General features: G+C 52.7%; 1 protein-coding gene across 1 annotated transcript in view; it reads left to right on the top strand.

Moving 5' to 3' along the window:
* Window positions 1–5894: 5894 nt before the first annotated feature.
* LOC311319447 (protocadherin-18-like) overlaps window positions 5895–10327 on the top strand; it is a gene marked incomplete at both ends in the record, with an annotated part of 5818 nt that continues 1385 nt past the window's right edge. The window contains 3 exons of the mRNA XM_084451008.1: window positions 5895–8336; window positions 9129–9184; window positions 9663–9778. Coding sequence (XP_084307134.1) covers window positions 5895–8336; window positions 9129–9184; window positions 9663–9778 — 2614 coding nt within the window. The remainder of the gene's footprint in view (window positions 8337–9128; window positions 9185–9662; window positions 9779–10327) is intronic.

Below are 10327 nucleotides of genomic sequence, written 5' to 3'. Positions count from 1 at the left end.
TAAGAGAGCGAGTACTAGCCTACACTGCACCCATAAGAGAGTGAGTACTAGCTAGTACTACACCCATAAGAGAGCGAGTACTAGCCTACACTACACCCATAAGAGAGCGAGTACTAGCTAGTACTACACCCATAAGAGAGCGAGTACTAGCTAGTACTACACCCATAAGAGAGAGAGTACTAGCTAGTACTACACCCATAAGAGAGAGAGTACTAGCTAGTACTACACCCATAAGAGAGCGAGTACTAGCCTACACTACACCCATAAGAGAGCGAGTACTAGCTAGTACTACACCCATAAGAGAGCGAGTACTAGCTAGTACTACACCCATAAGAGAGAGAGTACTAGCTAGTACTACACCCATAAGAGAGAGAGTACTAGCTAGTACTACATCCATAAGAGAGAGAGTACTAGCTAGTACTACACCCATAAGAGAGCGAGTACTAGCCTACACTACACCCATAAGAGAGCGAGTACTAGCCTACACTACACCCATAAGAGAGCGAGTACTAGCCTACACTACACCCATAAGAGAGCGAGTACTAGCTAGTACTACACCCATAAGAGAGCGAGTACTAGCTAGTACTACACCCATAAGAGAGCCAGTACTAGCTAGTACTACACCCATAAGAGAGCGAGTACTAGCTAGTACTACACCCATAAGAGAGCGAGTACTAGCTAGTACTACACCCATAAGAGAACGAGTACTAGCTAGTACTACACCCATAAGAGAGTGAGTACTAGCTAGTACTACACCCATAAGAGAGCGAGTACTAGCTAGTACTACACCCATAAGAGAGTGAGTACTAGCCTACACTACACCCATAAGAGAGTGAGTACTAGCTAGTACTACACCCATAAGAGAGCGAGTACTAGCTAGTACTACACCCATAAGAGAGAGAGTACTAGCTAGTACTACACCCATAAGAGAGCGAGTACTAGCCTACACTACACCCATAAGAGAGCGAGTACTAGCTAGTACTACACCCATAAGAGAGAGAGTACTAGCTAGTACTACACCCATAAGAAAGCGAGTACTAGCCTACACTACACCCATAAGAGAGCGAGTACTAGCTAGTACTACACCCATAAGAGAGCGAGTACTAGCCTACACTACACCCATAAGAGAGCGAGTACTAGCTAGTACTACACCCATAAGAGAGAGAGTACTAGCTAGTACTACACCCATAAGAGAGCGAGTACTAGCCTACACTACACCCATAAGAGAGCGAGTACTAGCTAGTACTACACCCATAAGAGAGCGAGTACTAGCTAGTACTACACCCATAAGATAGCGAGTACTAGCTAGTACTACACCCATAAGAGAGCGAGTACTAGCTAGTACTACACCCATAAGAGAGTGAGTACTAGCCTACACTACACCCATAAGAGAGCGAGTACTAGCTAGTACTACACCCATAAGAGAGTGAGTACTAGCTAGTACTACACCCATAAGAGAGCGAGTACTAGCTAGTACTACAATGTTTGCCTATCGTACCGAAAAAAACTGCCAGTCCAGGAGGCCGTTTCTTCAGGCCTGTTTACTGCAGCGAGTCACAGCCAGGAAGTGAAGGAGGCCCCACACACACTCCCGGAGGTCTTTCTACTGAGCCCAGAAAGAGCCGGCAAGTCAAGGACCTTCGCGGGTTCCTGTAGAGGCTGAAAGGACTCCAGGGGGGATGCTAACAGGGGACAGACAGAAGTAGCATCATTATGGGTGGGCCTATAAACCCAGCCAAGACAATGGGATCTGATTAGAGACAAGAGGAGAGAGCAAACAGACAACTCCGGCCTGTCGCCCCTCCATCACAATCACAGAGCAATAAGATGGCCGCTCCAGTGTTACATATCATTTGGACAGTTAGGAGGAAACAATCAGAGCAAATTAGTGCGGTTTCTGAGGGAGCTTACGGTGGATTCATGCTTTCACTAGAACTATTTGACCGAAGGCAAAGCAGAGTCCGTCGCTACAGCGCTGTGGTATTCTCTCTTGGTAATCTCAGTTCCCAGGATGCACAGGGGCACCTGACAGTATCAGAAGGGAAATTAGTACAGGGAATATATTACATGAGAGAGAGAGAGAGAGAGAGAGAGAGAGAGAGAGAGAGAACCGAGTTGTACCGTCTAGCAGAGAGAACTCACTGATAGGGTTCTGCCTGTGAGTCACTTTACTACAGTCCACAACAGTCATAGACTAGTGATGCATGGTGAACCATGGAGTTCACATGTACGTATGGGATGATTGTGCTGTTTTCCTCGACAACAAACATGCCTCATAAATACAACATTGGCAAAAACAACAAAAAAGTAATGATCTTGTCAGAGATTGCATTCGTATCAAATACATCTCAAAACAATGTGTAATTTGATCTCCAGATACAGAGTAGGGTCTATACGTATTCACAGGCCTAATTGTCATAGGCCATTGTAACCTTTAGTGAATGCGTTGAATGTTTCTGTACTGCACTTATTAGTTCCAGATACCTCAGAAGAGACATGGGCGGTGTCGGTGATCTAATGGGGATGATCCTCAACTCAGCATGGACCACCTTGAATGACAGAAGAAACATGTTTATACGACCATGCGAGACTTGCCCTAGCACGTGTCTCATAAGCTATAAACCCAGTGGGCTAGTTGCTATGGCGAGTCTCTCTTTGCGGATGAATAATAAGCGCCCCCCCCCCACCCCCCCTACGCACCCCACCTCATCCAAATCCCTTCCTCCTCACGAGAGAGGCGCGCGAGCTGACAGGACGCATGTTAATGAGTGTGAGAGGGGCGGGGCTTGTGGGCGGCAGATGCTGGCATGCCTTTACAACCGCCGACCCCGGCGCGCGCCTGTGCACGTCGCCGGCAGACAGCGCGCGAGGGGAAGGGGGTGTGTGTGTGTGTGTGTGTGTGTGGAGGGGGGGGGGTGCTTTCGCTTTTTAATGTGTTGCGGCCAACCAAGAGCAGCAGCAGCTCCAGCTTGGGTCGGTGGACCTCGGGGCGGCGTTCTTCCACCTGCTAAGCGCCTTTGTCATGGGGATCTCTCCTTCATTTCAATGACAAAGTTCCAGGGATCCCCTCCCCACCCCCTTCCCAGGCCCTCCGAAACTTTATGGTCCCCGTGGGGAGAATCTGTGCACCCCCCCCCCCCTCCAGAACACACACCATATGAGCAGGGCAGGCCACGCAGGGGATTTGAAGAAAACCAAACGTGACAAAGCTGAAATATTGTCAGATGTTCCTCGTTGGAATAGAATGGTAGCTTATAATTGCAATATGTTACATTTCTTACCTAACCCAGATTGGCATGGCTTGTTATGGCGTCTCTGTTTGAATTCAATATTGCATTTTCTAGCTCTACCCCTGCTTATAATGTCATTTCGCACCGTTTCTTCTTTCCAACTGAAGCATTGGGTTACATGTTTAGTCGCTGCACCTGCTAGTTAAACTCTCTACATTCAGCTGCATAATAGAGTCGGTTTAGAAAGAGAAAGTTGCAGTCATGTGTTGCAGCCGAGCGTATCTAAATGCATTGGGTCTGTGCTGTCTGCAAACATACGGTCCCTTGATGTCATTTCCTTGTTTGAATTAAGGCTGTGTTGAACTTTTTTGTGGAGAGAATGTGATTAACCCGCATTCCCTACCTCCGTAATGATATTAGGCGAGGCGACCTCGCCCGGGGTTTTTGGAGAGACGGCGGCCAGACAGAGACGCGCCGGTCCGTGGCTAACATGGTTAAATGTTGTCCGGGCCTCTTCACCCAGCCCTCCTGCCATTCAGAGGGGCATGTCTGCCCTCGTGAGAGGACACCCAGACAAGGCTGCTATCGCCTCCTCATCGCCATCCAAGAATCATTTGGCATCAAGTGTCCCGGTTATGTTCGCGCGCAGAGCGTGCGTAATTACTGGTCGCATATACAAATAAAGACATAGATTGTGATTGTTTTATAAAACGCACACTCATACACAAAGGCATACCTTGCATATGTAGGCTAGTATAACTGTCCATAACTTCTATAGGCTAAGATAAATGCTGAGCAATTTTGGAAGTGGCTATAGGATAGATTAGCAATTCTGGAATCGATGTCCACGGGCCAGATGGCAGGGGGGGTGGCAGGGGGGGGGGGCAGCTCCACTGCAGAAGGGTTTTCCCACGAGTCACTCCAGGAATTCAAATGCATGGGAAAGTCAGTATAACAATGTTCTATTTCATAGTCTAGTTAAAAACCAAAATGTCAGCAGAGATATGATCGAGATTAATCTTGGCTACATCAAATGCAGCTTAGTTGGAATTAATATGTCCACGACTTGAATCCAGTTACAATGAATGGGCAATGGCCAGCCAGTTGAGCCTAGAAAACAGTGTTTGGAGAGATTTATCAAGGCTAGCCGAGGGGAAACGGTATTAGATGATTATCTGAATCCCTCTACTGAAAGGGGGCTAATTTTCTCTTGGTGATCCTATCGGGGGGCTCGCATGATGTAATTACAGGTTTGGGTTGGTCTGAACCTCGCGCCAGATGGTCCCGTGCCTTCCCAAAGATCCTCATGCTCTTGTTTGGTCTCTGGGCGCGGGTTTGAGGATGCTCATTCGGCCGGATCAGAGCTGGGGTTGTAAAACAGTATTATGCACGGGGGGGGGGGGGGGGGGGAAGGAGTGTTCCCCCGCGTGATTCAGAGGGAGTCCTTTCAGAGATTCGCCACGCGTGGGGACCGTGTTGGGACACAATAGTGAGTTCCACTGCCCTACTCAGTGTAGTAAGATTGGTAGTTTTGGAAAGGTAAAACGGCACTGATAAACAGCACTGTGCCTCTACACAAATGATGATGGTTTGAGGGAAGAAAATTAGGCCTACATACACCAATCACCTGACTTTGATAATAGGCTACAGCATGTTGCGTCTCCACATGCAAGCCAAGTAGACTAGGGTTGTCAACTAAAACAAGTTGACTTTTTTTTTTTTTTTTTACCTATAGTGAAACATGCATCATTAACACGTGAATGCAAGTTTCAAAACCGTGCGTTGAGTTGTGACTGTTTGCTGCAATATGCAATTATTTGGGTAGCATCAATTCAAGGGGCATGCCAAAATAGTGTGATATCTTCCTTGCTATTTTATAATAGACTAATATCCACCTCAAACTGTCCGCGCATTCAAAGTGACAATGGCACACGTTGTGAATTGCATCAACAATGTACGTCTGCCGCGTCTGCCCGGGGTCAATCTTTTGGACATGTTTAAAGTTGGGGCCTTGAATAATTCCTCCTATGCCCATTGTTGTGGCACACTTTAAAATGACGTCTTCCGTAGGAGACGGGGTCGGTCCGCCTGGCTTCTGGCATCAATGAACCCTCTGTGCGGTGAGTGGACACCGTGGAGGCTGCGAGAAGAGAAGGGGGCAGCCACTTGATTTAGGGAGAGTGGGGGGTGGGTGCAGGAGAGAGGAGGGGTAGGGAATGAGGGGCAGTCCGTCTGCGGAGGAGACCCAGACGGCAGGAGCGCGCGTCAGAGGAGAGCGCACAGCAACAGGAGCGGAGCTGCGCCTTTTCTCCTTCAGATTTCCACGCGCACACACAAACACACTCACACACACACACACACACACACACGGACGACGTTTGTGGATATATGCAACAGATCCGTCTTCAACAAAACTGCATTCGAGTTTAAATGTAATATTTTGGAAGCCAGAAGAGAACCGTCTCCCGTTTGGACATTTTCATTGCGCGACTTCTCGCAGACGGTGACTTATTGGAGGGATTTAACATGACAGACTTTTAAGAAGGCATTTTGTTTCTCCAAACCCTGTTCATCGAAAGAGCAGCACCAGCCTGGGTGCTGAAGATGGGGGCAAAAATGGACACATCCAAAAGGAATATATTTCCCACCGCTCTATTTCAACTAATGTTTTTGGTTGCCGTCATGCACAATGCTTCTGGTAAGACTTTGAAATACAAAGTTTACGAGGAGCAGAAAGTGGGCACAGTTATTGCACGGCTAAGGGAGGACGTAGCGGGTGTTCTGTCTAAATTACCGGGTTCATTCTCTTTTCGGTTCCGTGCTATGCAACGGGGGAGTACACCGTTTCTGTCCGTGCGTGAGGAGGACGGTGAGATCGCCATTGGGACCAAGATTGACCGAGAGAAGCTTTGTGAGAAAAATCTCAACTGCTCAATCGAATTCGACGTTATTACGTTGCCCACCGATTATCTCCAGCTTTTCCACGTCGAAGTGGAGGTCTTGGACATTAACGACAACTCGCCCCAGTTCTCCCGTGCCATCATCCCGATGGAGATATCCGAGAGCGCGTCCGTGGGTACGCGCATCCCGCTGGACAGCGCCACTGACCCAGACGTCGGGGACAACTCCCTGCACACGTACTCCCTGACCCCCAATAACTTTTTCAAGATCGAGGTGAGAACCAGAACCGACGGTGCCAAATACGCAGAGCTGGTGGTCACCAGGGAACTGGACCGGGAGTTGCAGACCAGCTACCAGCTCCAGCTCACTGCCTCGGATAACGGTGTCCCCGCCAAGTCTGGCTCCACTCTGCTCAAGATCACCATCTCCGACTCCAACGACAACAGCCCAGCTTTTGATGAGCAGGCCTACGTGATTGAGCTTCTGGAGAACTCGCCACTCGGGACTCTGATCATTGATTTGAACGCAACAGATCCGGATGAAGGCACTAACGGTAAAATAGTATATTCCTTCAGCAGCCACGTCTCTCCTAAAATACTGGAAACGTTTAAAATAAACCCAGAAAACGGTCACATCACTCTCATTAAAAAAGTGGACTATGAAAGCACCTCGTCTTATGAGCTGGACGTGCAAGCGCAGGACCTGGGTCCCAATTCCATCCCGGGACTTTGTAAAATCGTCATCAAAGTGGTGGACGTGAACGACAACAAGCCGGAGATCAACATCAACCTGATGACCCCCGGCAAAGAGGATGTGGCCTACATCTCGGAGGGGGCGCCGGTGGACACCTTCATAGCGCTGGTGCGCGTGGACGACATCGACGCGGGGCCGAACGGCGACGTGGTGTGCCGCCTGCACGGCCACGGACACTTCCGGCTGCAGAAGACCTACGAGAAGAACTACATGATCGTGACCAACGTGTCGCTGGACCGCGAGAAGAGGTCCGAGTACAGCCTGACCGTCATCGCCGAAGACCGCGGCTCGCCCAGCCTGTCCACCATCAAGCACTTCACCGTCCAGGTGCTGGACGAGAACGACAACCCGCCCCGCTTCGAGAAGGGCCGCTACGAGGTGTTCAAGTCCGAGAACAACTCCCCCGGCGCCTACCTGATGACCGTGGTGGCGTCGGACCCCGACCTGGGCACCAACGGCCAGGTGACCTACACGGTGGTGGAGGCGTTGGTCCAGGGGAGCCCGGTGTCCACCTACGTCACGGTGGACCAGTTTAGCGGCGCCGTCTACGCCCTGCGCAGCTTCGACCACGAGGACGTCAGCCGCGTGGCGTTCACCGTGCAGGCGCGCGACGGCGGCAGCCCCTCGCTCTCCTCCAACGCCACGGTACTGCTCACCGTGCTGGACGACAACGACAACGCGCCCGTCATCCACGCGCCGGCCCTGCGTAACCACACGGCCGAGGTGCGCGCCTGGCGCCATGCCGCCGCCGGCCAGCTGGTGGCGGCCGTCAAGGCCACGGACCGCGACTCGGGCGCCAACGGCGAGCTGAGCTGCGCCATCGTCGGCGGCAACGAGGACGGGTTGTTCGCCATGGACGCGCGGCGCTGCGAGCTGAGGACCAACGGCAGCCTGGCGTCCGCCGGCCGCGGCGTGCTGGAGGTGCGGGTGGAGGTGAGCGACCGCGGCGCCGCCCGGCTGACCACGGCCGCCCTGCTGCGCATCTCGCTGCAGGAGACGGCGGACGCCCCGCCCCCTCCGCCCCCCGCCGGGCCGGGTCAGCCGCCGCTCGACCTCTCCCTCATCATCATCATCTCCCTGGGCGCCGTCTGCGCCCTGCTGCTGGTCGTCATGGTGATGTTCGCCACGGCTCGCTGCGGCGGCGAGAAGAAGGACCCTCGGCGCTCCTACAACTGCCGCGTGGCGGAGAGCACGTACCAGAACCACCCCAGGAAGCCGGCGCGCCAGATCCACAAGGGCGACATCACCCTGGTGCCCACCGTCAACGGCACGCTGCCGGCGCGCGCCCACCCGCGCTCGCCATCCGCCTCGCCGCCGCCGGATCGGGGTGCCATGGGCAGCCGGCAGAGCCATCATAGCCGACAGTCGCTCAACAGCCTGGTGACCATCTCCTCCAATCACGTGCCGGAGAATTTCGCCCTGGAGCTGGCACACGCCACGCCCCCCGTCGAGGTGAGAGAGAGAGAGAGAGAGAGAGAGAGAGAGAGAGAGAGAGAGAGAGAGAGAGAGAGGGATGTTAGAGAGGTAGAATGGCTGTTAGGGCCTGATATGTTATACGAATGTTGAATGAATTCTTTAACGGTCCGTTTCACTGGTAGAACATGCATCTTTAAACACGCTCACCGCTAATATTAGTCTGAACCTCTCCAGGGCCTTTCAAAAAAGAATAAAACCTTCATCTATAATCGATGTCTAGATCCCTCCCATGAAGAATGGTAGAGGTACTAATTAGAGAGGCGTTCTGTGGTGGAGGATGTAGATGGTGATTGGCTGTTCCAGTACTCAGGATGTAGATGGTGATTCGTTGTTCCTGTACTCAGGATGTAGATGGTGATTGGTTGTTCCAGTACTCAGGATGTAGAAGGTGATTGTTTGTTCCTGTACTCAGCTCTGTGGTGGAGGATGTAGATGGTGATTGGTTGTTCCTGTACTCAGGATGTAGATGGTGATTGGTTGTTCCTGTATTCACTATGTGCTCTGGGTTTGTCCCCTGGTACCATGTTCACATTCAGCCCCGCGTCCCGTTTCAACATTTATGTTGATCACCGAGATCTCGTCATGTCACGTCAGCGTTCACCCATGTCCCCCCCCCCCCCCCGCCCGTCTCCCCCCACCCCCATGTCATCAATACTCATCCCCCCTCCTCATTTTTTCCTTTATTTTCTCTTTTTTTGTCCTTTCCTTTCTTCTTCTTTTCTTTTTGGATTGTAGCAAGTGTCACAGCTCTTGTCCCTGCTCCATCAGGGCCAGTACCAGCCAAGACCCAGTTTCCGTGGCAACAAATACACCAGGAGCTACAGGTAAACCGCCGTCGCCGTCGACACACACCCTAGACTGAGTTAACGCATGATGAAGATGATGGTGATGATGATGATGATGATGATGATGATGATGTACAAGTATACCACATCCTCTCCTTAGTGACGCTCTAAGTTGCTTCAAAACATCGTTCGATTTATTCGTTTGATAAGACGGTGGCTGTTACAACATCAAATTAGAACAGCTGTTGACATTCAACAGCTGACGAGCGCCGTGCGGTGGATGAGCTGTGGGAGGAGGGTCCTTGGCTGCCATACCGTGCGTTCAGCTCGGTGGCGTCACGCAGACGCGTTCATAACGAGATAATAGTCGGCTAAGACCCTCCCCTACAACGCTTCCTGCTTCCGATCTGAGCGCGTGCACATCGCACCGTTCCGTGATGTTTTGCGGGATACGATCCGCCAGGGATATTGGTGAGCGCGGGCAGGGGGTTCAAACCCGTGTTCTCCCTCCCCCCAGGTACGCCCTGAACGACATGGACAAGTTCAGCCTGAAGGACAGCGGACGCGGGGACAGCGAGGCCGGAGACAGCGACTACGAGGCTGGCCGAGAGTCCCCGATCGACCGGCTCCTGGGTGAGGCCCTTACTGAGCTAGACCTCCCCTCCCTCCCTCCCTCTCTCTCTCCCCTCCCCAGTCCTCTCTTCCTCCCTCCCTCTCTCCCTCCCTCCCTCTCTCTCTCCCCTCGCTCCCTCCCTCTCTCCCTCTCTCTCTCCCCTCCCCTCCCCACTCCTCCCTCCCTCCCTCCCTCCCTCCCTCCCTCTCTCTCTCCCCTCCCTCCCTCCCTCTCTCCCTCCCTCCCTCCCTCTCTCTCTCCCCTCCCTCCCTCCCTCTCTCTCCCCTCCCCACTCCTCCCTCCCTCCCTCTCTCTCCCCTCCCCCCTCCTCCCTCCCTCCCTCTCTCCCTCCCTCCCTCCCTCCCTCTCTCTCTCCCCTCCCTCCCTCCCTCTCTCTCTCCCCTCCCCACTCCTCCCTCCCTCCCTCTCTCTCTCCCCTCCCCTCCCTCCCTCCCTCTCTCCCTCGCTCCCTCCCTCTCTCTCTCCCCTCCCTCCCTCCCTCTCTCTCTCCCCTCCCCACTCCTCCCTCCCTCCCTCTCTCTCTCCCCTCCCCTCCCTCCCTCCCTCTC

This window comes from Borostomias antarcticus (assembly GCF_949987555.1).
Source record: "Borostomias antarcticus genome assembly, chromosome: 16".
Lineage (NCBI taxonomy): Eukaryota > Metazoa > Chordata > Actinopteri > Stomiiformes > Stomiidae > Borostomias > Borostomias antarcticus.
Note: the sequence above shows the minus strand (reverse complement) of the source record. Positions and strands in the feature narration are given on the sequence as shown.